This window comes from Jatropha curcas, chromosome 2, assembly GCF_041381405.1.
Source record: "Jatropha curcas cultivar XTBG-Jc1 chromosome 2, XTBG_Jcur_1.0, whole genome shotgun sequence".
In the NCBI taxonomy this organism is placed as follows: Eukaryota; Viridiplantae; Streptophyta; class Magnoliopsida; order Malpighiales; family Euphorbiaceae; genus Jatropha; species Jatropha curcas.
In genome coordinates, this window is record NC_143152.1 from 21468716 (window position 1) to 21496713 (window position 27998).

The following is a 27998-nucleotide window of genomic DNA, read 5'->3' on the forward strand; positions in this document are numbered from 1 at the left end:
CAATTTTCTTACCATATTATCTACCTTGGCATTGAGTGCTGTAATGGCATCTATTTCATAGACTCCTGCAGTCCTCTTCCTTTCGGAATTGTTTTGATAATGGCTGTTGCTTGCCATCTCCTCTATCAAGTCGTATGCCTCATCAATCCCTTTCCTCTCAAAAGATCCACCTGCAGCTGCATCTAAAGTGATTTTAATGTTAGGAGCTAACGCATTATAGAAAGTTTGTACCTGCAACCATTTAGGCAAACTATGATGTGGGCACTTTCTCAACAAGTCCTTGAATCTTTCCCACGCTTCGTACAAGCTTTCTTGATCATGGTGAGCAAATGTCATTAACTCATTGCGCAGTTTTGTGGTCTTTGAAGATGGAAAGAATTTTGCTAAAAACTTTTGGGCTAATTCTTCCCATGTTGTGAAACTTTCAGCGGGGCATGACCGTAATCAGGATCGTGCTTTGTCCCGAAGAGTGAAAGGAAAAAGTCTCAGTTTTATTGCATCTTCGGAAACACCATTCTGTTTGAAATTATCGCAAATTTCCAGGAGATTTGTGATATGAGCGTTAGGATCTTCACTAGGCAAACCCCCATATTGAATTGAGGTGGAAAGCATTTGGATAATTGCGGGTTTGATTTCAAAATTATTAGCTTCCACCCTAGGTCTTGTAATACTTGAGGTTGTCCCATTAAGATTAGGTGTTGTGTAGTCTCGCAAGGTGCGGACCAGATTTTGTGGTGGAGGTCCGTCTTCTATTTCGTTTTCGTTGACCATGTCTGCTTGTTGTTCGGGTTTTATTTCACGTGCTCTTCTTGTAGCGTTGTTCCTACGATAAGTTCTTTCAATTTCTGGATCAAAGACTAGGGGTTCAGTCCTACCTGATCTTCTTTGCATAAACACCTAAAATAATTCTTAAAAGAAAATTTAAATAACACAAAAGAATGTCTAAATTAACAATAGGGTAATTAGTATTGATATTGATAATGCCAATCCCCGGCAATGGCGCCAAAAACTTGACAGTGATTTTCGCAAGTGTACGAAATCGCAACAAGTAATATAGAGTGAGAAAAGTATCGTATCCACAGGGATTGTATATCAAGTACCAAAATTATGTTAACCTATTATTATTTAAACGACAATAAGATAGATTTGTTATAGGAAAAGTAAATTCTAAAATAAAACAGAAAGAAGTCAAGCAACAAAATTTAGATGAAAAGAAATCAAGGATTTAAAACTACTAGGGATATTGATTTCACTTAATTCTATCCAATTTATTTTATTAGTTTGATAATCAATTTTAATTATTCACGTAGGAGAAACAACCCTAAAATCACTAACAAGCTCTTCTGATGTATTGTTAGCTATTCTAATCCAGTCTAATTACCTATCTTCCAATAGCACAATCAGACATGAATTAAATCATTAAGTTTTATGGTTTGTTTATGAATTCATAACCTAAGGTCATTAACTTATGAAAACCCCCCATGAGTCAAACCATATAGCTTCCGCATTAAGTTATTATTCTTATGTAATTTACTATCTTTTTCGTATCAAAAACCCTTCTTCCGATAGTGATTAATGAAATAAATGAATCCAGGGGAGAAACTCTGCCTGGAAGCATTAAGTTCAATAATAAATTATATCATGAACAAGGAAAAACAAATCTAATATTATAAATTAGAATTGAATTAAGCTGCATCAAATCCCTAGTAAGAGAGTTTAGTTTGACATAGTAATTAAATAAAACTCAATAATACTTGAATAAAACTTCATAATCAATAATGAATAATGAAAAGAAAGACAAGATTAAGAGTTTAGAAATAAAAACTAGACAACAGCTATGTGGATGGCTTCCTTGACTCTTGGCACAAATCTTGAACACTTGAAATCTTTGAGAGAGAGAGAACTATGTAGAAAAATACTAGAACTGCAGATATCCTTACAATGAATGGTTCCTCTCTTTATATAGACCTCTTGGGAGAAAATCTGACTCCGTTTAGGAAATAGAATCCTTATTAAGTACGAAATCTTCTTTGGAGATCATAATTGATTAGGCCTTAGATTTCTTCTTCGTTAGGACTCTTTTCTCTTCCTAAACAGGTTTAGATCTTGTTTTGCACGTTTAGGAATATATCTGAGGTGGGCCTATGTGAGTTAAAAAGATTGGCTTGCTCTTTTATTCAAGACAGCTTTGACTTCGTACCATGGGCGTGCCAAATAGCACGGCTTGGGCGTGCTAGAGTCTGGATCTCTGAATGGTTCAGCATAGGCCGTGCTATGGTGCATGCTCAGAGGAGATTCTGTGGCACGGGCGTGCGCCGTGGCACGGGCGTGCGACCTAGCATAGGCAAGGCGTGCTAGGCTCTGACTTTCCAAGATAGATTTCACCACAGGCGTGCTAGGCAAGCACGGGCTAGCCAGATAGCACGGGCTATCCGTGCTAGAGTCTGACTCTCCACTTGATTTCTCTTAAGTTTAGCAGGGGCGTGCTTAAGCTTGAGTATTTTGCTTTGTAATGCTCTTTTTTGTGCCAAAACCCTATAAATTTCTTTAAGATCAAGTGGATTATGATTCAAGGAAGCTTTGAACAAAATTATGATTAAAAGAAGTAAAAATTAATTAAAGTGATAAAATTTACTAAAATTCTAAATGAAAACTATACTAAAAATACTGTCAAAATAACACCTATCAAACTGTCTCCAAAATTATTAATAAATTTCAACTTCCTATGACGTCATCTAAAATGTCCCCTTATTCATCTTGCATGTTAGGAAAATTGTTTAAAATTCCTTTAGCTCCTATTCAACATAAGAGTTCTTCTCCTTTTGATCTTATCTATGTAGATTTTTAGGGTCTTGCTCCATGTTATCATGTCTTGGTCATAGATATATGCTTTTAATTGTTAATGGTTTCACTTGTTTTTGTTGGATTTTCTTAATGAAAAATAAAAATGAAGTATTCCAGTTATTTCTTAATTTTTAGAAATATTTTGACCATCAATTTAATTCCAAAATTAAATCTTTTCATTCTGATTGGGGTGGTGAATTCTAGAAACTGAGAAAAGATTACCAAACTTGTGGCATAAAACATTGTATTGCCTATCCATACACTCATGAATAAAATAGCACAGCTGAAAGAAAAATTCGCCATTTAGTTGACACTAGTATTACTTTATTGTCTCATTCTTCCATTCCTTTTAAATACTAGAATTATGCTTGACACTAGAGCTCAATTAATTAATCTTATGCCTTCTATAGTTACTGGACAATCTTCACCATACTCCTTGTTTTTTCATATTGAACCCAATTACTTGGAATTAAAACCATTCGGTTGCACCATTTTTCCTTTCTTGCGTCCCTATAAAAAAAATAAATTTAATTTTTGAACTCAACCATGTGTCTATCTTGGCCAAAGTTCGAATCATGCTAGTTACCAATGTTTGGATCCTAGTTCTGGTCGAATTTATTTAGCTCGTCATGCTAAATTCCATGAGAATCAGTTTTTGTTTAATTTAAAGTCTCCTGTGCATGTTCCATCCACAGATAATCAGTCTAGACCATGGCTTACTTTACACACTATATCAAGTGGGCCTGCTGTAGCACCAGGTGTTGCGTCTCTTTTGAGTTCCAGCAAGTATACGGATCGCAACGTAGTAATAAAAAGATCGATTGCACGAGGAACGGGTTAAGTCCACTTTACTACTTTATTCTTAATTTTATGTTTACAGAAATCAAAATGTGAAATGATTTAACTATACTTCTAGTTATGTTAAACCTAATTATTATTTAATTCTATAGATAAGTGTGTGGTAGTATACTTAGAAAAATTGATCATGCACAGGATTTTCTTCTTCTATATCAAAGCATGTAACATACAATAAATAATTCTTTAATCACATATGGTAAGATATAATTCAACCTCTCGGTATAGAATTATTCTATCTATTATATGTATTTTTACTTATAATAAATACCTTATTTTGTTAATATTAAACCTAATACTTATTCTTTGATTATTTCAATAAGACAGATTTAACTTTGACAAAATAAGTGAAATATGCATATGTAAATTCAACTAAGTGAACTAAATCTCTTTGATCTTTACTAAACTATTTCTTTCTGAGAATATAATTTAGTAACCTTGATTAAACAAAGATCAAAAGATAACTTAAAGAACTTTTATTGAATGGTACCAATTGAAATTGTTGCTTTGTATAGAAAAGTTATGAAGAACAACATACAACAAGTCTATAAAAACAAGAGAAAGAAGTAATCAAACTCAAGCCTCCGGAGGGCGTCACACCTCGAGGAACTTCTTAATGTTCTTGGCACAATCAATAATAAGTGACTCTCGTCAACTTACTTCTAAGTACTACGATCACAATTCTCTATTTTTACACTTAATATCTGAAATACAATCTAAGTTTGAATATCTTTCTGGATCTGAATCTGGATCTTTTCGTCCTTCACTTGGATTGCTATTTATAAAAGAGGAGAATGATGTTGGTTATGATGGTGATTGGTTGGCCAAGAGGTGCTTCAGGTGACTTCTCTTGGGAAGAGTCCCGACCTATGCATGGGAAGACATGTTTTTCTGATGAAAGGACAACAATTACGTCTCCTGGAAACACGACTTGCGCTCGCGAGGTTCAAGGTCACGCTCGCGACTTATGCTTTACAACTCTCTGCCTCTCTAGAGTGCTTCTCGTGCTCGCGCATATTAATGTCGCGCTCGCGATCTTTATTTGTAAACTCTCTGACTTGCTGGAGTGCTGCTCGCGCTCGCGCATATTAATGTCGCGCTCGCGACTTGCGTTTTGGTGCCTGCTGAGTCCTCTGGTATGTAGGTTACGCTCGCGACTTCAAGTGGCGCTCGCGACTGTATCCTTTCTTCTTTTCCAACGCGACTATATTCGAGTCGCGAAGTCTGCTAGGCGAATTCTCCATGTTTAGTCAACTTTTTGGTCCTCTTTTTCTATAAAAAGCAAGCCTTTTCATTCCTTTGCTCAAATTGCATTCCTTCAATCACTTTAAACAAAAACAACACGAGCAAACGTAAAATGTATAAAAACAACATGCAATCATGCAAATTATATGAAAATAACATAACAAAATTTGCCCGCTTTGCGAGGCTATCAATGCCCCCACACTTAGCTCTTTGCTTGTCCCTAAGCAAAACATTCATCTTTCTTTTGAACTCATGTTGATCATGTTTATTTTTACTTGTTGATTTAGACTTCTTAAGTAATCTACCAAAGATAAGAGATTTGATGTGTTTTAGGAACCAAGAAGTATAAATAAGTATGACATCTAAAATTTTCAATATAGCAAACAAAAATCTAAAGTATACAAAATCTAGTCATTCAAAATATGAGATAGGCAATCCTCCTTCCTTAGAATGCAAAATAGGAAGTATTTTGGACAATTTTAGCACACATGTATTGTTTCTTATCTCAAGGTATTTTTAGGTAACCTATTTATTTCTCATAAAGTGGTTGCATTTTATGCTCCATACCACTTCTCACTTTTTGTATTTCTTTTGTTGTTGCATTTTATGCTCCATATCACATTTTTCTTTCTCTCTCTCTCTTTTTTTTTATAGAGATATGTGGGAATGTAAATGGTAAGTGGTTGCATTTTATGCTCCGCACCACTTTGTTTTAGAACGGATTTCCGTTATTCCCTCTATCGTATTTTATTTTTCTCTTAAAATACATTCATCCTTTATTGACTTGAAACATACAAGTATTATGGCTTTAGTTTCCCTTTTCTTCTTATTCTTCATTCAAGTTAGGATTCATGCTTCTCTAAAGCCAAAGATAATGTCTAGATAGTTAACTAAAGATTAACATTTGCTAAAGAAAAATTCTATATGTCATATGTAATATCTTAATACCTAAGTTCATATAAGCATTTAAATCTCTTAATCATGGTATATTAGTCAAGACTTCTATTTCAATAAGCAAAATATAAACAAATCAACATGTAGAGACTAAAACATTGAACTAAGGCAAAGAAGTTGACTTTTTTAATTGTCAAATTTTTTTTTTTTTATATATGAAATGAAATGAAATGAATATAGGACTCCTCCATACTTTGAAAGACACAATGTCCTCATTGTGGGAGACATATGCAGATAACACACAATGCACATGCATAAAACACACAAAAATAAAAATGAAAAGCAATTAAGGATAGAAAAACCTTATGCCTCCGGAGAACCTGGAGGTGACAGAGTGGATTCGATGTTGTGTTTTTGAAAATACTTCATCCACTTCCGTGCCATACTTGCTTGGTTTTTCTGGATCGTGTGTAATTGTTGTCCCATGTCAAAAACTGTGACTTACAAATATTCCTAGGATTGCTGTAATGCATCCACTTTACTCAAAACTTGCTTCCAGCTAGCGACTTCATCTTCTTCTTCTTCTGCTTGAGAAGACGATGTGACTGGCGCTTTGCCTTTCCTCTGTCTTTGCACCTGCGCATGAGAGGTTCCTTCATCTCGATCGCCTTGCCTGACTCTTCTTTCCCATGACTTCCAGCGATACACCACTGTGGTGCCTGTTTTCACTTCATCAACTAATTTGGTTTTCTTCAAGAATGCACCATCCATATACCGGAAAATATTTGTAGGCTGGGCATGATAGGGCAGAATAAGCATACGAGCATCATATGTCAACATAGATGCCATGCTACCGACCCCTAAAGTAACTTTGCCTTGATGACGAGAGGCGTTATAGATTGTATCTAGTACTATGCCTGCAATATCTACTTGTTTTCCCTATAAAAGAGTTTCCAACATAAACAAATCCTTTGTTTGGACCTTGGATGCCTCCACTCGTCCGAACAAAGCGTAACACAAATATTTATGCAGGTATAAAAGACTCTCATCTTTAATCCATTTGTTACCAGCATTGCGAGGAGTAAAAGATGATTGACCCGTTAGCATTTCCCAAACGGAAGCCGCATTCCAACCTTTCGGTTTAGAAGCAAATCCATTTTTGGGGAATCCTAACCGTTGGTGCATTTTATAATAATCTACAGTTAAATCCTCTCCATCCACTCTAAATTTGATGGCCATTTTAGTGTTATCAACCCAGTCAATGGTAGTCAATAATTCTAAACTCAATTTAGCATTCTCAGGAATTTTCAATTGGCTAAATATTTCAAAGTTCAGGGTTTTCAGATATTCTTAGATTTTCTCTAAAATACCAGTATTCTGCAAAAAAATTATGGTCAAGAAGATACATACCTGTGAAACTGAATTTCGCGAGGCGGGTGAAGCATTCGCCTTCGTCCATAGTATAGATAGGGAATGAAGCCTTATGCCTTAAAGCCGAATCTCTTCCTGTTGGAGCAGAGGAAGAAGACCCCTCCTTGTTCTTCTTGGCCTTTTGTTTGAACAGCATTGTGATGGTTTTGATGGAGAGTTAGCGGTGAAGACACAAAGAAAAGTGGTTTTGCTAGGAGTTTTTATTGCACTGATAGAGTTGGGGGTTTTAACAAGGGAATGGAAACTCTTATATAAATGATTTTAGGGAAGGATAGGGTTGAGTAGTTAATGGGGAAGTTGAAAAGGAAGAGTTTTGATTGGATTTGAAAGGGTATTTGCAGTTTTTGCAGGTTTGAATACCTTGGGAAGGAGAAGAGTTGAATTTGAATATGAGAGGGCAGTTGAGAGTTTTTGACCGTTAGACAGTTGCGCCAGTAATTGGTGGTGTCGTGATCGCGTCTCAGATTTGCGCCTCGCGTATGGCTTTGTCCGTCCTCTCTAACTTCTGTTGTACCCTAATCGCGCCCGTGCTTGACATGATCGCGATCGCGAAAGGGGATTTCAAAGTTTCTGACTTTCTTTATGGAGAACTCGTGCTCGCACTGCATATTCTTGCGATCGCGAATGTTGATCAAAACCTTCTATCTCTCTTTTTACAACAATCGCGCCCGCGCTTTATGTATTCGTGCTCGCGAATTCAGATTCCCTGCAAAAATAGACTTTCCTGCACACTTGACTTGCAATGAGTTCTATATATATATATATATATATATATATATATATATATATATATATATATATATATACATATATATATATATATATATATATATTATTTTTATTTTTATTTTTCAAATAGCAAGTAAAAGAAAGTAAAACAAAACAAACAAGGTATATATTTAGATATTGATATTATACATACCCACTGCACTGATTCAAAATGTTACTTGTGGTGGATCATTAATTTTATCACCCAAGTAAAGCTTACACCTTTGTCCATTTACCATAAACGAGGAACCATTGGATAGATTTTTTAACTCTAATGCTCCATGATCTGAAATTTTGATTACTTCAAATGGTCCACTCCATCTTGACTTCAATTTTCTAGGAAATAAGCGTAGTCTCGAATTAAATAAAAACACTTTTTCTCCTTCTTTAAATGATTTGATTCGAATATGATTATCATGCCATTTCTTAGTTCTTTCCTTATACAACTTGGCATTTTCATATGCTAATAATCTAATCTCATCAAGTTCATTTAACTGAAGTTTCCTTTTGTAGCCTGCCTTGCTCAAATCAAACTTCAGAGACTTTATTGCTCAATATGCCTTATATTCTAATTCTAAGGGTAGATGACATGCCTTACCATAAATTAAATGGTATGGGGACATCCCAATTGGTGTCTTAAATGCCGTTCTATATGCCCAAAGTGCATCATCTAGCTTAAGTGACCAATCTTTCCGAGATGAATTGACAGTTTTCCCAAAATCCACTTAAGCTCACGATTTGAAATTTTCACTTGACCACTAGTTTGTGGATGATATGGGGTAGATACTTTATGGTGTACTCCATATTTCTCAAAAGGCTTTCAAAAGATCTATTTAAAAAGTGCGTACCTCTGTCCCTTATTATTGCCCTTGAAACTCCAAATCTGGTAAATAGTGCTTTTAAGAATTTGACCGTTGTATTGGCATTGTTTGTGACACAAGCTTGTGCTTCCACCCATTTAGAAACATAGTTGACAACTACTAAGATATAACTTTTACCTTATGAAATAGGGAAGGGTCCTATAAAGTCGATCCCCCATACATCGAATATTTCTACCTCGAGTATGCTGGATAAAGGCACCTCATCTTTTCGACTTATGTTGCCAACCCTTTGACACCTGTCACAATGTGAGACAAATAGAAGTGCATCTTGAAATAAAGTAGGCCAATAAAAGCCACTTTCCAAAACCTTTGAAGCAGTCCTATTTGCTCCATGATGCCCTCCATATGGACTTGAATGACAATGCATAAGTATATCTTGTATTTCTGTTTCCCCTACACATCTTCTAATCATACCATCCATACATATCTTAAACAAGAATGGTTCATCCCATAAGAAATTTTTAGCATCTGAATAAAACTTCTTTCGTTGTGCATAAGTCATATCTGGAGGTATTATGTTAGAAGCTAGAAAATTTGCAATGTCAGCATACCAAGGTGTATGAACATGTTGTACTAACATTAAATTTTCATCAGGAAAACTTTCATTTATAACTGTAGATTCTCCTATTGGACCTTCTTCATTTTCCAAACGTGATAAATGATCAGCAACTAAATTTTCAGAACCTTTTTTGTCTCTAATCTCAATGTCAAATTCTTGCAATAATAATACCCATCTAATAAGACGTGGTTTTGCATCTTTCTTAGCAAGCATGTATTTTAATGCAGAATGATCAGTGTAGATTATGACTTTGGCTCCTAACAAATATGATCTAAACTTATCACATGCATATACCACAGCCAACATTTCTTTTTCAGTAGTTGTATAATTTATTTGAGTACTAGTTAGAACGTGGCTAGCATAGTATATCACATGCAATTTCTTATCATGTCTTTGTCCTAAAACACAACCAACAGCAACATCACTAGCATCACACATTATTTCAAATGGTAATCCCAAATCAGGTTTTGCCATAATAGGTGCACTTACTAATGCATTCTTCAAAATGTTAAAGGCTTTCAAACAATCTGGAGAAAAATCAAAAGATGCATCTTTAATAAGTAAGTTAGTTAAAGGTTTAGCAATGATAGAGAAATTCTTTATAAAACTCCTATAAAATCCTGCATGGCTTAGAAAAGACCTAATACGTTTAACTGTAGTAAGAGGAGGTAACTTTTCTATGACTTCTATCTTTGCTCTATCTGTTTGGATTCCTTCCTTACTTATTTTGTGTCTTAAAACAATGCCTTCATCAACCATAAAGTGGCATTTCTCCCAATTTAAAACCAAGTTAGCACTTTCACATCTTGACAATACTAGGTCCAAATTTTTCAAACAACTTTCAAATGAATCACCATAAACAGAAAAATCATCCATAAATACATCCATAATCTCCTCTATGTAGTCATTAAAAATTGCGGTCATGCAACGTTGAAATGTTACAGGTGCATTACATAATCCAAAAGGCATGCGTCTATATGCAAATGTACCAAATGGACAAGTAAATGTGGTTTTCTCTTGGTCATTCGGAAAGATATAAATCTGAAAATATCCAGAATATCCATCGAGAAAACAATAGAAAGCATGACCAGCAATTCTTTATAACATTTGATCTATGAATGGTAATGGAAAATCATCTTTTCTTGTAGCTGAATTGAGTTTCCTATAATCAATACATACCCTCCAACCCGTAGTGGTCCTAGTAGGAATTAGTTCACCATTTTCGTTTTTTTACTACAGTCATTCCTCCTTTTTTAGGCACACATTGAATTGGACTAACCCATTGGCTATCTGAAATTGGGTATATTATTCCTGCATCTAACAACTTGATAATTTCTTTCTTCACTACTTCTTTCATATTAGGATTAAGTCTCCTTTATCTTTCTGCCCTAGGTATATGCCCTTCTTCAAGATTAATGTAATGCATGACTCGATTCAGACTTATCCCCTTAAGGTCAGAAATTTGCCATCCTATACTCTTAATCCTATTTCTAACAATTTTTAATAAGTCATTTTCTTGATCTATAGTTAATTTGTTAGAAATAATTATGGAAAGTGTGTGATCTTTACCTAAGAAAGCATATCGTAGATGACTAGGTAACTCTTTAAGGTCTACTATTGGTGGACTTTCAATTGATGGAGGAAGAGGCTCATGCTCTCTAAGTAGCATTTGAGGTCTTAAATTTATAAAATCCTCTCCTTCATTATTTACATTATCCTCTTCATATTTATCATCATTTTCCAAGGCAAAAATTTCCTGTACACATGCATCAACTATGTCAATTCTCATGCAATTACCTTCGTCCATAGGATATTTCATGGCTTTGTCTATATGAAATTCAATGATATCATCACCTATCCTAAGCACTAACTTTCCTTCTGAAACATCAATTAATGCCCTCCCTGTGTTCATAAATGGTCTTCCTAAAATAAAAGGACAATTTTCATCATAAACAAAATGAAGTATGACAAAATCAGTTGGAAAAATAAACTTGTCAACTTTAACAAGTACATCCTCAATAATGCCATAGGGTCTTTTAATAGATTGGTCAGCAAGTTGTAAAACCATATTAGTTCGTTTAACTTCATCTTCTAAACCCAATTTCTTAAAGAGAGATAATGGCATCAAATTAATACTTGCTCCTAAATCACAAAGACATCTAGGGAAATCTACTTTACCTAATTTGCATGGTATAGTAAAGCTTCCTGGATCCTTGAGTTTAGTAGGTAACTTACTTGAGATTATGGAACTACAATCCTCAGTCAGGTAACTGTTGACACATCTTCCCAACTACGTTTCTTTGAGATCAAATCTTTAAGAAACTTCCCGTAGTTTGGAATTTGTGTAATAGCTTCCATGAGTGACATGTTAATATGCAAATTTTTCAATTTATCAATAAAGTTTAAGAACTGTTTATCTTGCTCTTGCTTCTTTAGCCTTTGTGGAAAAAGTGGCCTAGATTGATAAGCTTTAACATTATCCTTTTCCTTGTTCTTTCCTTTTTCTTGTTCTTTTAATCCTGCAACATTCACTTCAATGCTCAGTTCACAAACTGGTTTCACAGTTTCATTATTCAAAAGATTAGCATCAATACCCGAAGGAACTATTTTATTTGCTATTTTTCCACTTCGTAAAGCAATGAAATTTACATTTTCCCTAGGGTTCTTTTTTGTATTACTTGGAAGATTTCCTACTTCTCGTGAGGAAATAGCATTGGCAAGCTGCCCTACTTGTACCTCCAAGTTCTGTATGGATGATGAATGGTTTTTGAATAACTTTTTAAACTTTGATTCTAACCATTTAAAACTATCATCTTGACTGCTCATTTTCTGGTTAATTCCATCCAAGAATTTATCAATTTTACTAGTCAATTGTCCTAGTCTATCTTGAGATTGACTAACTTGATTTCCCCTATCTTGATTATCATGGTTTCTCCAAAAAGAATTAGGATAATTACGATTTTCAGCATTATAAGCATTCGAGTATGGACCGCGAACTTGTCCTTGAACATAATTCACTTGTTCCTCTATAACCGGATGCTTATAATTACATTCATTTGATACATGCCCATTTTGATCACAATTTTCACAAATAAGAGATGTTGATTTACTCACATTCAAGTTATCAATTTTATATGACAAAGTAGAAATCTGTGCTTGCATCATAGTTAAGGGATCTAATTCATGAACTTTCTTTACCGAATTCTTTAAAGAAGAAGTAGAAGGTGACTCATGATTAACAGTGGAATGACTTACCTGAGCCATTTCGGTTGGCCATACGCTATTATTGTTAGCCATCTCCTCCAGTAGCTCAATTGCATCATTAGTAGTCTTCTTCATTAATGATCCTCCTGCCATAGCATCTATAGTTCCTCTTGTAGAAGGAGTAACCCCATTGTAGAAGGTTTGAATCAATATATTTTCGGGAAGGCCATGGTGTGGGCAAACTCGTTGGAGTTCTTTATAGCGATCCCATGCCTCATATAGGGATTCATTTTCATGTTGGGTAAATGAGGTTATTTCTTTGATAAGCCTAGCGGTTTTTGCTAGTGGGAAGTATTTAGACAGGAATGCTTGGGCTAGTTGCTCCCAAGTAGTGATAGAATTTGGTAGTAATGAATTCAACCAAGTTTTTGCCTTATCTTTCAATGTGAAAGGAAATAGACGTAGCTTAATAGCGTCTGCTGGTACTGAATTCATTTTAAATGTATCACATATCTCAAGAAAACTGGCTATGTGAGAGATAGGATCCTCATTCGGTAATCCGTAAAATTAAACACTGTTTTGGATCAATTGTAATAAAGCAGGTTTAATCTCAAACTAGTTAGCATTTACCAGTGGACGTACTACTCCTTTCTGTGAACCATTTAAACTTGGAGTAATGTAATCCATCAACCTTTGTGGTGGATTTCCCTCAGCCATAATTCTTGAATTTCTTCTTTTCATTTTCTTCTTTTGTTGTGAAAGAAACTGTTCAATCTCAGGCTGATAATCCTCTAATTCACTGTTCGAAGATCTGGTACTTGGCATTTGAGGTATGTAAATTATGTGCTCCTACAAAATTTTGAATCAAAAGTAAGTAGGTATCTTAAATAAAAATAAGCTGTAAATCACATATAAGAATATTTCGTTCAATGACAGAACACCGTTCCCCGGCAATGGCGCCAAAACTTGTTGCGTCTCTTTTGAGTTCTCGCAAGTATACGGATCGCAACGTAGTAATAAAAAGATCGATCCCATGAGGAACGGGTTAAGTCCACTTTACTACTTTATTCTTAATTTTATGTTTACAGAAATTAAAATGTGAAATGATTTAACTATATTTCTAGTTATGTTAAACCTAATTATTATTTAATTCTATAGATAAGTGTGTGGTAGTATACTTAGAAAAATTGATCATGCACATGATTTTCTTCTTCTATATCAAAGTATGTAACATATAATAAATAATTCTTTAATCACATATGGTAAGATATAATTCAACCTCTCGGTATAGAATTATTCTATATATTATATGTATTTCTACTTATAATAAATACCTTATTTTGTTAAATATTAAACCTAGTACTTATTCTTTGATTATTTCAATAAGACAGATTTAACTTTGACAAAATAAGTGAAATATGCATATGTAAATTCAACTAAGTGAACTAAATCTCTTTGATCTTTACTAAACTATTTCTTTCTGAGAATATAATTTAGTAACCTTGATTAAACAAAGATCAAAAGATAACTTAAAGAACTTTTATTGAATGATACCAATTGAAATTGTTGCTTTATATAGAAAAGTTATGAAGAACAACATACAACAAGTCTATAAAAACAAGAGAAAGAAGTAATCAAACTCAAGCCTCCGGAGGGCGTCACACCTCGAGGAACTTCTTGATGTTCTTGGCACAATCAATAATAAGTGACTCTCGTCAACTTACTTCTAAGTACTACTATCACAGTTCTCTATTTTTACACTTAATATCTGAAATACAATCTAAGTCTGAATATCTTTCTGGATCTGAATCTGGATCTTTTCTTCCTTCGCTTGGATTGCTATTTATAGAAGAGGAGAATGATGTTGGTTATGATGGTGATTGGTTGGCCAAGAGGTGCTTCAAGTGACTTCTCTTAGGAAGAGTCCCGACCTATGCATGGGAAGACATGTTTTTCTGATGAAAGGACAACAATTACGTCTCCTAAAAACACGACTCGCGCTCGTGAGGTTCAAGGTCACGCTTGCGACTTATGCTTTAAAACTCTTTGCCTCTTTAAAGTGCTTCTCGTGCTCGCGCATATTAATGTCGCGCTCGCGATCTTTGTTTGTAAACTCTTTGACTTGCTGGAGTGCGCGCATATTAATGTCGCGCTCGCGACTTGCATTTTGGTGCCTGCTGAGTCCTCTGGTGTGTATAGGTTGCGCTCGCGACTGTATCCTTTCTTCTTTTCCAATGCCACTATATTGGCATCGCGAAGTCTGTTAGGCGAATTCTCCATGTTTAGTCAACTTTTTGGTCCTCTTTTTCTATAAAAAGCAAGCCTTTTCATTCCTTTGCTCAAATTGCATTCCTTCAATCACTTCAAACAAAAACAACACGAGCAAACGTAAAATGTATAAAAACAACATGCAATCATGCAAATTATATGAAAATAACATAACAAAATTTGCCCGCTTTGCGAGGCTATCACCAGGTATGGTTCCTAACTTAATGCCTATTCCAACTAATATTTCTTCTTCAAATTTAAATTTAAATTTAAATAATTCCTCTCCCATTTAAACATGTGACATTCTTCCTCTTTTATCTCCACAAGCAATCGATAACTCCTCTTTTCTTATTTTATCTAATTCACATCCTATTTGTAATCAATTTGTTCCTTCTGCTTCCTCTCCTAATTATTCTCATCAAATTGTGCCTCATAATCCTCCTACTTTGTCATGTTTAGATTCTCTTACACCTCTTCCTTTGCCACAGCCTCCTCCTCCACTTATTCAAACGCATCCAATGACTCTTCGTTCCACCACCATGAACAAACGTCAAGCTAATGTTGCCATTAAAGTCATTGACCATCTTAAAACTGAACCATCCACATACAACCAAGCCAATTCCTACCCTCAATGGAGAGATGCTATGTCACACGAGTTTGATGCCCTTATCCAAAATCGAACATGGTCTTTGGTTCCTAAGCCTGCAGGTACAAACATTATTGGAAATAAATGGGTTTTTAGAATCAAACGTAATTCTGATGGTATTGTGAAGCGATTCAAAGCTTATTTGGTTGCCAAAGGTTTCACTCAATAGGATGGTATAGATTACAATGAAACCTTCAGTCCAGTTATGAAGATGACCATAGTTCATACTGTTTTAACTTTGTCAGTCATTCATAATTGCCCTATCAAACAGCTTGACGACTCAAATGCTTTTCTTTATGGTTATTTGGAACATGATATATACTTGACCCAACCTCAAGCTTTTGTGGATTCCTCTCATCCTGACTATGTGTGTAAGCTGCATAAATCTCTTTACGGACTTAAACAGGCTCCCAGGGTGTGGTATCATTGTCTTATTACTTCTCTACAAAGTCTTGGATTTCATTCATCAAAAGTTGATACATCATTATTTATTCTTCATTGTAACTCTTGTATTTTATATGTTTTAGTGTACGTTGATGATATATTGGTTTCAGCTTCTAATGAATCTCAATTGTAGTGGTTTTTAAGCCAAATACAAACGCGTGATTTAGGGCCTCTCCGCTATTTTCTTAGTATTAGGGTCAACCGTCTTGCATCTGGTATGTTGCTAACTCAATAGAAATATGTCCTTGATCTTCTCAAGATGGCTAATATGGAATCATGTAAACCATGTCTCACACCTATGGCTACTAGTCCTCCATTATCGAAAAATTCTGGTGCACCCTTTGATAATTAGAAATTGTATAGACAAATTGCAGGCAGCTTGTAGTACTTGACCTTGAATCGCCTGAATATTTCATTTTCTATGAACAAATTATGCCAATTCATGCATTGTCCTTCTGAGGATCATTGGAAAGCCATGAAACAATTACTTCGTTATCTCAAGTTTACTTCTTCTCATGGCTTGTTTCTTGTGAAGGATTCTCCATTATAATAACAATGTTATTTTGACAGTGATTGGGGTGGTAATCCGGATGAGGAGCATTCAATTGGTGGTTATGCAATTTATGTAAGTCATAATTTGATTTCTTGGATGTCTAAGAAGCTGCCTACTATTTCATGTTCTTCTACGGAGAGTGAATATGAAGCTATTACTAACACCACAACTGAAGTTTTATGGCTTCATAGTTTGTTGAGAGAACTTGGTATTAGAGCAGTAGTAACGGGATTTACTCCCTTTAGTTTAGGTAAATAGTATGATGCGGAATGGTTACATGAATGAGAATAACGATTATACTCCGTGAGGAGTTTTCATTAATGACGTTTGATTTGACAAAAGAATTAAAGAATTAAACTCTTAAGGAAGTTTATTGGATATGAATAATGATCAAACAAATTATCCATCCACCAAAGATACAAAAATAACCTTATAGGTTTAGGCTAGTCATATAAAAACCTAAAAATAACACAAAAGTTGTAATTGGAAAAACCCTAGCAAGGTCGGTGGCACGGGCATGCTTGGCATGAAATGGGCATGCTTGGGGGCGTGCTTGGACTTCCAAGGGCGTGCCAGCACTCGAAACATAATTGGGCTCGTCGGCATCGGCACAAGCGTGCTTGACATGGCACAGGCGTGCTTAGAATTCTAGAGGCTAGCACGGTAGGCTGGCTGTGACATGGGCATGCTTGTGCTTCTTAGGCTGGGGCGTGTCTTGCATCCTAGACTTTCAGAGGCTGGCACGGGCGTGTTGGATATGGCACAGCCGTGCCCCTTGTTCTTTGGTTTGCAGCGATCCAAATCATCTAGATATTGAAGTTCAAGTTGCTCTGTATCAATCCCCTCTACTTCAAAAGAACTCGACCTCGAGTGATCAACATCATCGGGATAGACAGGGAATAAATCAGCAACATTGAAGGTCTTGGAAATCTTCATGTCTTCAGGCAAGTCAAGCACATAGGCATTATCATTGATCTTCTTAAGTACCTGAAATGACCCAATTTTTTTTTAAATCAATTTTCTTCTGTCCTCCACCACGCTCCTTGCAAAGATACACCATAGCCCAATCACCCACGATAAAAGATTTATAACATCGGTGTTTATCAGCTGTAACTTTATATTTTTCATTGGCAACAATGATGAATTGCTGCACTTGCTTAAACACCTCCACATGCTCGGTAGCCAAGTTATTGGCTGTAATACTCTTCTCTACACCTGTTGGAAGGGATAGGAGATCAAGAGTATGGGCTGGTACTTTCCGGTAGACAATTGCAAAAGGGGACATCTTGGTGGCGCTATGGATCGAACTATTGTAAGCAAATTCTGCTTGGGCTAGAGAAAAGTCCCACATATTCTTCTTCTCACTGCAAATGCACCTAAGGAGATTGCCAAAGGTCCGGTTCAGGACTTCAATTTGGCCATCAGTTTAGGGGTGCGCGGTACTGTTGCAGCGGAGTTGAGCGTTAAACCTCTTCCAAAAAGTTGTCCAAAAGTGAGCTAGAAACTTTGTGTCTCGGTCAGATGTGATGGTTTTGGGAATACCATGTAACCGAACAATCTCCTGGAAAAATTACTTTGCTATATGTGAGGCATCATTAATTTGTTTACAAGGAATAAAGTGGGCCATCTTGGAGAACTTGTCTACAACAACAAAAATAGAGTCAGCTCCGCATTGAGTTCGTGGTAAACCCAACACAAAATCCATAAATAAGTCCTCCCAAGGTTATTCTGGAACGGTCAACAGAGTGTAAAGATCAGTGTTTTGAGAATCGCCCTTTTGTGTCTGGCAAATTGAGCATTCTAGACTAGTTTGCCTGCTTCCTTCTTTAATAGTGGCCAATAGAAACGAGCCTCTAACCCACAATAGTTTTATCTCGCCCCAGGTGTCCACTCAATCCTCCACCATGGACTTCTCGGATTAACTTTTACTATAGGGACGACCGAGGGATGCACAGCCTGTTTTCCTTGAATAAATATCTGTCATGAACCAAGAAACCGTCGGTAGGCTATTTAGCATCAATTTTTGCCCATATGTCAGCAAAATCTTCATCCGAGGCATATAGATCTTTAAGAAATTCGAACCCCACAATCTCTTGTCTAATTGTAATCAATAAGGCTGCTCTCCTATCAAAGCATCTACAACTGTATTACAAGTACACAATTTGTGCTTAATGACATAATGAAAAGCTCCAAAATAAGTTGCCCAACGTGCATGCATCTTGCTCACTTTCTTTTGAGTTTGAAAATGAGTTAAAGCTTGATGATCAGTGTAAATAATGAACTCACGCCCCAACAAGTAATGTTCCCAAGTTTTGAAGGCTCGAAAAACTGCATACAATTCTTGCTCATAAGTGGACCATTTCTGCCTAACTTCATTCAATTTCTCACTAAAGAATGCAATAGGCTTTCCAAATTGAGTCAAAACACCACCAATTCCAATCCCACAAGCATCACAATCAACCTCAAACAGTTTATCAAAATCAGGTAAAGCAAGAATAGGGGCGGAAGTAAGCTTATCTTTGATCTCTTCAAAGCTTTTGTTTGCAGGTTCGGTCTATTCAAACTGACGAACTCTCTATTTCTTCAAACAATCGCTGATAGGAGCGACGATGCTGCTAAAGTTCCTAATGAACTGCCTATAGAAAGTAGCAAGACCATGAAAGCTGTGAACTTCAGTGATGTTCTTGGGAATAGGCTAGTTTCGGATGGCCTCAATTTTTCTGTCATCAACATGAATTCCTTCCGAGCTAACAATATATCCAGGACCAAAATCTGCTGTGTCATCAAAATGCTATTCTTAAGGTTGATGTACAACTCATTTTTCTACAAAGCATCCAACACCTGACGAAGGTGCTGAAGGTGTTCTTCCACGCTGCGACAGAAAATTAAGATGTCATCAAAATAAACAACCATAAATTTGTGCAAGAAAGGATGCCAAACCTGAGTCATAAGTCACATGAATGTGCTCGGTGTAGTAGTCAACCCAAATGGCATAATCAACCACTCATATAATCCTTCCGTGGTCTTGAAGGTAGTCTTCCATTCTTCTCCCTCTTTGATTCGAATTTGAGGATACCCGCTGCAAAAATCTATTTTAGAAAACACTATAGATCCTGACAGTTGGTCCAAATGTCCTCCAGACGAGGAATAGGGAATCGATATTGCACCGTGATCTTGTTGATAGCTCGACTATCCAAACACATTCTCCAGGTCCCTTCCTTCTTTGGTAACAATAAGGTAGGAACCCCACAAGGGCTAATGCTCTCCCGGATACGTCCCTTCTTCAATAATTCTTCTACCTGTTCTTGAAGGATCTGACTCTCCTTTGGATTCATTTTGTAATGGGGTAGGTTTGGTATTTTCAATCCAGGGATAAAATCAATCTGATGTTGAATGTCTCGAAAAGGTGGAAGTGTAGATGATTCTTCAACTATGACATGAAACTCATCTAGCAACTCCTTGAATGGTGGGGGTACTAGTGCCCCTCCATTCGGGCATGTCTCTGGTTTGATCAGCAATGCCAACGCACCTCCAGACTTCTCAATTGCACTAGATAATTCCTGCACATTGGAAGAAACAGCTATTATGGATTTTCCCTCCACTTTAGAAGCTTTGGCAGAAGATCTAGAAGGTAAGACAATGATTTTCTTATTTTTCCAAGTGAACAGGTATGAATTCTCCCTTCCCTTGTGCAATGTATCTATATCAAATTGCTAAGGACGTCATAATAGTATTCCACAAGCATCCATATCCACAACATCACAACTAACGGAGTCTGTGTACGACTTTCCCATTGAGATATGAACTTTGCAAACTCGATTTACTTCAATCGTTGGACCCTCCTTAATCCACCATACCTTGTACGGTGAAGGGTGTGATTCTGTGGGTAAATTTAGCTTTTCAACCAGCTGCTTGGCTATCAAATTTTCACAATTGCAACTATTGATAATGAGTCGGCAAATCGCTTCACCAACCCGACATTTAGCTTGGAAAATTTTTCTTCATTGGATGTTGCTTTCCTGTTTTGGAGAACACAAAATTTTCTGAATGACATTAGTAACTTCTCCATCTTCAGAACCGGCCATGGATCTATCATCTTCGTCTTTTACTTTTTCAACCTCAGTCACCTCATCAAGTACATTCACCTGTCGATGCCCTTCATTATTCCCCCTACGTTCTGGACATATATTAGATGTATGCCCCTGTTTTCTACAACAATAACAATAGTCTCTGGTTGGCTTCTGATACAGATTTGGTTTGTTGCTTCTGTCTGTCATGGGTGCCTTTCCCCGGAAGTCTTTCTTTTTTTCTATTGCAAGCTACTGAGAACTCTGGTTATTGGCAGGAGTGGCTGCTTTTAAGTTCTGCCCATCGAAATTTCTATAAAACTGCTGATTTTCGGGTGAATAGGGTTCTCCGAAATTCTGGTTACGATTAACTGATTGTCACGATTGCCAATGAATTCTATCTTCCGCACGTTTGGCCATCTGAATTGCATCTGCCAAGGTGAAAATCGCAGCTACACCCATCATACACATTATATCATGATTCAATCCCCTCTGATAATGAGCCACTTGCTGGGATTCAGTTTCACAATTATCGCATCATGCCTGCAATCTTAAGAATTCTTTTGTGTACTCATCAACCTTTCAGTTTCCTTGGAAACAGTCATGGTACCTGTTGTACAGTATTTGAGAGTGGTCACTGGGAAGAAAATGTTGCTCAATCAACTATTTCATTAAAACCCAATCTCGCACAAGTTTAATCCTTCGATGATGGCATTCATTTTGAATAGAATGCCACCATGCTATTGCATCGCCTTTCAGTTTATAGGCCACAATGGAAACTTTATGTTCATACTTGACATTCATGATCTCGAAGAATCGCTCAACCTCCGCTAGCTGGTCAAGAGTGCTTTCTATGTCTGGCGATCCTAAGAAGGGTTGAAGGTCTACCTTTACCTTGTAGCCTTCATGAAAATTGTCACCATTGCCTCTGTAATCTCGGCCTCCATCATAACGATTTTAGCGTCTTGCATAATTTGGTTACGGTGGATTCGAAGCGGCTGTTGCAGCTGCAGGTTGTGGGTTGCCTTGTTGAATAACGAGAGTCAATTGTCTAATCTATTTGGATAGTTCTTCGAGCCTCGCCTCTATGGCGGTGAGTCGTGTCTCATGATTGTCGGCCATGGAGATACTTTTGGCTTTCGGCTCTAATACCAACTGACGCAAAACGGTTACGTGAATGGGAATAACGATTATACTCCGTCAGGAATTTTGATCAAAGACATTTGATCTTATGAAAGAATTAGAGAATTAAACTCTCAAGGAAGTTTATTGGATATGAATAATGATCAAAGAAATAATCCATCCACCAAAGATACAAAAATAACCTATTTATAGGTTTAGGCTAGTCATATAAAAACCTAAAAATAACACAAAAGTCATAATTGGAAAAACCCTAGCAAGGTCGGTGGCATGGGCGTGCTTAGCATGACACGGGCATGCTTGGACTTCCAAGGGCTAGCATGGGCGTGCTTGGTATGACACCGGCGCGCCGGCAATCGGAACGTAACTAGTCTCATCGGCATCAGCACGGGCGTGCTTGACATGGTACGGGCGTACTTAGACTTTCAGAGGCTAGCATGGGCAGGCTGGCTGTGACACGGGCGTGCTCGTGCTTCTTAGGCTGGGGCGTGTCTCGCGTCCTGGACTTGTAGAGGCTGGCATGGGCGTGCTGGATATGGCACGACCGTGCCCCTTCTTCTTTGGTTTGTAGCGGTCCGAATTATCTAGTTATTGAAGTGCAAGTTGCTTCGCATCATATTAACAACTTATATTTTATAGTTAACTTAGTTTGAATAGCTATTACATAGGTTGATTTTGTTACAGCATCTTGTATAAATATCACTCTATAAGCTTGTATAATGATATATACAGAAAAACACTACTCAAAGATTTTATAGTACTTACTACATTTTAGGGTTGAGTTAAGACATGAAAATGGTGCATGTCCGTATCATCTGTGGTTGATGGCTTGAAATAGAAAATCCTCAATAAGTGGTATAAAATTGTTTTAAAATTTAATTTAAGTCGATGCAAGTGAAAAACTGAACATTCTTGCAATGGTACTAAAAAATTAATGATTACATGGGCTAATAAAATCAACAAAATTTGAAAGAAACATATAACTGATTGATGAAGTAGGTGTATGCTATACCATTTTTTATATATGATTTTATTAATATTGTGTGCAATGCATAGATGATGGATTTTGGACTGTGATGTTGGTTGAAGTTGTATATAGTTATTAACATGTTGTGGAATGATTTTGATATGGAATATAAAAATGCAATGATAAATCATTTGATGTGTGATCGAAAAATGTTAGATGCAGCTAGAGGTACATATTGTATGACATTATGTTCAAGCTGAATTTGAATTACTTTTCGAGTGAATAGTTAGTCAGTGTTGTGGTTATTGAATTAACATATGCAAAATGGATATTGAGGGCCAAGTTAGTGGGATTGATTCAGAAGAGCTAGGAGGGGATTTGGAATGGGAAAGAATAATTAATTGTGGTGAGAGTTCGAATGAGCCGAAAGTTAGCATGTTATTTTATTCAGAATATGTTAAGATAATAAGAATTAGCCCAATAACATTTAGTGTTCAATCCAGACGATTTGTAATACGAGCCACAATGATGGGCCTTGACAAATCTATTTGGTCCTAAAAAATGTTACTTTGAACCGCACACATAAGTCCTCATAAGGGTAGAAGATCGTCAAGTTAATTTGCATGGCACACATAGCTGTATGCAAAATGAATTTTTCCATGCAAAATATAAGCTAAGTTAATGATATATATATTCATTCATAATCGCTAGAAACAGGTTGAAGAGCATCCCCCCAAACTAGACATTAAGTCCACAATGGATCTTACATTGGCACCCACTATATATTGGGACCTTCAAAAAACAAAAAAGATCACACCCTAATCTATTAATAACCCAACAAATCTGACCAACTATGGATTTGCATGAGCATATATATGGCATGAACTAAAAAACTAGTTTGAGGGCTGATCTATGAAAGTAGCTAATAAGAGTAGCAATTAGTTACATAATAATTAGTTGATGCAAAAAAAAGTAAAGCAGAATCACTGAACAGTTGAAGCCATGGGCTTCTGTCCATGTTCCTTCGGACGTGACGGAATGATATCCACTCTAGTGTGTTTGCTTCAGTAGGAGGATTGAAAATCAACATGTCTCCCTCACGGATGTTGTCGCCTCAAAGAATGGCCTGAAGCCAATAATGTAACTAAACCTTGTGGCTCAATAATGATAGAAGTTCACGTCAACAGATTTGAAATGGCAGCGAGCTTGATAGTACTGTAGGTCCCAATAGGCAAATATGCAAGAGGGGGTGAATTGGTATTTTTAAAAATTAATCCTTTTTAAGAATATTACAATCACAGCAGAAGCAACATTTTATACCAACTCAAATCAGATAATAACCATGTATAAGGCAATTAAATATTCAATCTGATTTATCTTGGACATTGAAACATATAGCTCAACCAGTTACTGAATATAGTTCACTGAAATTAGTTTGCAGAGATTCTACAGTCAGTAACTAATTTAAGCAATCGTAAAAGTCAAATAAACACAGTACAGCACAAGTAACAGAGTTGATTCATCAAGCATAAATAGATAATCAAGTGAGTGTGTGAGAATATAGCAATCAAGAGAAGAAAGAGGAGAAATCAACACAATCAATTTTATAGTGGTTTGGCACTCCTCACACCTACATCCACTCCTCAAGAAATCATGTTGAGATCCTCCACTATCAAACTCTTTTCAAAGGCAAGAGCAAAGCCAAATACAATGGAAATAATTCAACACCTAGAACTAACCATTCCCCATAAGTTTTTCAAAGAACTTATAAACTTATCCTTTCTAGTTTTTGGCAAAGAACTAGATAGAAACTTAACCCCACTACTTTTTAATAAGAACTAGGAAACTTACAAGACTTGCTCTTACTTAAAGAAAGGTATTTAATTACCTAAACAACACAAGCTTCACAGAAGCTTAGTTCTCACAAGATTTCTCATTTTTTTTCCTATACTCTATTCTAGATTAACAAGAACCTACAACAGAAAGAGAGTTATGCCCATTTAAGCTTAGGAAAGAGATTTTAAAATGTTTTTCAATTCAGTTTTGAAAATCTCTCTAAAAATATGATTCATCTTCTTCTCTTAGAAATAATGCATTTGAAGCATAAAGAAGAAGAATGAGATGAAGGCTTATGATGAGAGTTTTGAAATTAAAATAGTAAACACAAATTTTCTCTCATGCTAGATCAGGTATTCTTCCATCCTTTTATACCCAGAAAAACTTTTCTTCCTATTAGAGAGATACTTTAACGTTGGAGAGAAGGAGATGAACAAATAGAGTGGCGGCAAAACTTTAGCTAGAAAGAGAGAAGGATATGGGTTGTAGTACTTTTTATAGAAAGTAGTTCTTTTCAAATTTAAAAGCCCAAGGAATTTTAAGATTTTATTTTCCCACCAAATCTTTTTACCAAAATAACGTACTTTTAAGTTTTGAAAGATGAGATTTGAAATACATTTTCCCCTCTTAATATTTCAAGAAATATTATTTTAACAAAAAGATCTCCTTTAAGTAGATATTTTAAGAGGCTAAAAAGATGATTTTGATTTAGCTAGAGTAGGCATAATTTATCTTTCTATTTTAACAAAATGAATTAGACTAAGCTAACTAGGACAACTTAGTAATTACATTACCTTCAATTCTTCAGGTAGCCTTATTGGTCTTCATTTGGATAAGCTTTAATCTTCAATTTGATGAGATCACTTGAATTAATTTCTGCACAAGACTTTAAAAACATACTATATAGTAATTTATTTCAATTTATTATTTTTGTTAATTATTAAAATTTAAGGTTGTAAAAGCCCCTGAGCCAACAATCATCCCCTTTTTGATGATGACAAAACAAATAAATTGAATACATAGTGCACATATATAGAAAAGATTACCCCCCCCCTAAGTCTATGCATCATTTTTCTTTGCTCAAAAGATTTTATCATATGAATGAAAGAGCATAAAGAATGAAAGAAGAAAACTCCTCCTGAGTTTATGAATATATCTACAAAAATATTAACAAACTATATAGAAGAGTAAGTTAAAAGAGAACTAAGCTAAAAAATAAACAGAATTTACCAAACTCTACTCACTAGATGTTCTGAGCAAAATTAGTTTACTTATTTTTGAGCTGAGAGCTTCTTGCAGAAAATAGATTTTTACTTTAAAGAAAATATGTAGAAGACTAGATAATTATAAAGCAAAACATATAATTTGAGTTCATCACTTCAATAGCCTGCCAAAAAGATACAAAGGCTTTGTGAAATAATATGAAGCACCATATTCAGCACAAACAACAATCTAAACATAAGCTAAGCATAAAGTCATAAAGCAACTAAAGTGGGACACCAACACACAACACACATAAACACAGAACACATAAAGCAACTCATTAATCTTTCTCCCCCTTTTTGTCATCCATTAAAAAGGAAAGAAAAGAAAAACTGAATGCAAGTTCAGAAAAAAAAATAGCATAGAAAACAGTTCAGAAATTAGTAGACAAAAAATAAAAACAGAACATACAAAGCATCAGAGGAAGTCTAGGTCTCATCATCCAAGTCCATAGGCTTTTGAGCACTGCCATCCTTGCCAGGTTCAGTAGGCTCAGAGATTTTAGCTCACTGGCTGCCACATCAAACACTTTTGCTGCATTGGAAATCTGATTAGCCAAATTGTTCAAGGCTTGAATCAGCTTATTTCTCCCCTCAATTTCCATGTCTTCCTAATGGATGTCTTTCATCAACCCTTCTAGATCAGCTTCCTCCTCACTTTGCATACCCTCTTCATGACTTTTCTCACTAGGATAATCTTTCCACCTAGAGAATTCTAAGTAGGGATCTTCAAAGGCTTTTCTTTTCTCCCCAACTTTCTCACTAGATTCTTTAACTCCTACATGCTCGTCAAATTCATCATTATCGCTTTCTTTCCCATCTTCTTCATTCTCACTACTCTCTTTTTCATCATTTTCACTACTCTCTTCTTCTATGCTATCACTAATCTCTTCTCCTCTATTTTCACTACTCTCATCTTCATCATTTTCCTCTAAACTGTCATTCTCACTTTTCTCACTTGATTCACTCTCTTCATCATGTTTCTTGCTTCTTTGAGTTGAGTACTTGATAAAGAGGTGATCTATGCAATCCTTTGCCTTGAGTTCGACACTATACTCGTCATGTAGATCAACACCCAAGTAATTAAAAATTGTAGTTAACACCATTCCATAAGGTAACCCTTTATCTTGATTGATAGAAGTCATAGAGCTAAAAAGTAAGTGACACAAATTGTAGGGTTTCCCTTCTTGCAAATGCCACATTATACTACTTACATACCTGTAACTTCCAAGTCTAGGCAATATGTAGTATGAGATAAAATGGTGATAGATTCTCAAATTAATGGGGAACCCTTTTGCAGGCACTGTTTTCACCTTTTTCTTTGCAATTTTCTTAAGATATCTAGCTTCATCAAAGGTTTTCAACTTATTCACCTCATTTTTCCTACTAGCCTTTGTGCCTTCATTAGCAATTCTATATGCCTCAGAAAGGATTTCCTTAGAGATTTTATAGATTTTTCCTTTAAGCCAAACAGAAAAATATGTTTTCATCTTCCTATTGAGATTACCATAAAACCCCTTAACTAGAGATTCATAATAAACATTCTTAAGTTGTATAAATTTTATCCACCCTTGTTTATTGAACCACTTTCTAAGAAGATAAGCATTGGACCCTAAAACTCCCAATCAATATACTGACTCTTAATCAGATGATTTTCAGAACAGATTCTAGGTCTCACCTTTTATTTTTTTTTTCCTTGCTTGCTTTTCTTTTTCTCGAACCCAATTCTTTTTAAACCTTTTCTTTTCCTTTGTTTGTGGCAACAGTACCTAGATTTTCATTGGAGATTTCCTTTTCTTTGACCATAGAACTCATAGGATAAGTGAGGGGAAAGGTTTATGAGCTGCTGCACTCTTTATTCGAGCCATTAGAGCAAATTTTAAGAAAAATGATAGAGACAGATCTGAGTTCGTTTAGGTGAAGAAGTGTGTTTTGAAGGAGAAAAGGAGATTTTAGAGAGAGAGAGAGAGAGAGACGGTTACTGTCACTTTTACATGACTGAGGAGTTTTTAGTTCTTAAGAGAGTGGGTGACAGTTTTAGAGGCGAGGGAGAAGTGGTTTCTTATTTTTGGATTTTTCAAATAAGGAGGCAAGTTTTTAGAAGGATGGGGTCAGAGGATGATTACTAAACTGA

General features: G+C 35.9%; 3 protein-coding genes and 2 non-coding genes across 5 annotated transcripts; 2 read left to right on the forward strand and 3 right to left on the reverse strand.

Annotated features, from left to right (window-relative positions):
* Nucleotides 1-247: 247 nt before the first annotated feature.
* On the forward strand, nt 248-354 carry LOC149498383 (small nucleolar RNA R71). Its single transcript, XR_016319811.1, has one exon. It is a non-coding gene; the product is annotated as a small nucleolar RNA R71 (small nucleolar RNA).
* An 8682-nt stretch (nt 355-9036) lies between these two features.
* Nucleotides 9037-11545, reverse strand: LOC149498384 (uncharacterized). The gene is made up of 2 exons (XM_089717306.1): nt 11047-11545; nt 9037-9632 (listed from the first exon to the last, which is right to left on the reverse strand). Exons 1-2 carry the CDS (start codon nt 11543-11545, stop codon nt 9037-9039), a joined length of 1095 nt encoding a protein of 364 aa, XP_089573432.1.
* Nucleotides 11546-11739: 194 nt separating this feature from the next.
* LOC149498385 (uncharacterized) lies at nt 11740-13176 on the reverse strand. Its single transcript, XM_089717307.1, has one exon. The coding sequence runs from the start codon at nt 13174-13176 to the stop codon at nt 11740-11742; it is 1437 nt and encodes a 478-aa protein (XP_089573433.1).
* LOC119369712 (small nucleolar RNA R71) lies at nt 12905-13011 on the forward strand. Its single transcript, XR_005177285.2, has one exon. It is a non-coding gene; the product is annotated as a small nucleolar RNA R71 (small nucleolar RNA).
* Nucleotides 13177-23478: 10302 nt separating the features above from the next.
* LOC119369619 (uncharacterized) lies at nt 23479-27901 on the reverse strand. Its single transcript, XM_037636204.2, has 2 exons — nt 26277-27901; nt 23479-23981 (listed from the first exon to the last, which is right to left on the reverse strand). Exon 1 carries the CDS (start codon nt 27352-27354, stop codon nt 26476-26478), a length of 879 nt encoding a protein of 292 aa, XP_037492132.1. The 5' UTR covers nt 27355-27901; the 3' UTR covers nt 23479-23981; nt 26277-26475.
* Between the last annotated feature and the right edge of the window lie 97 nt (nt 27902-27998).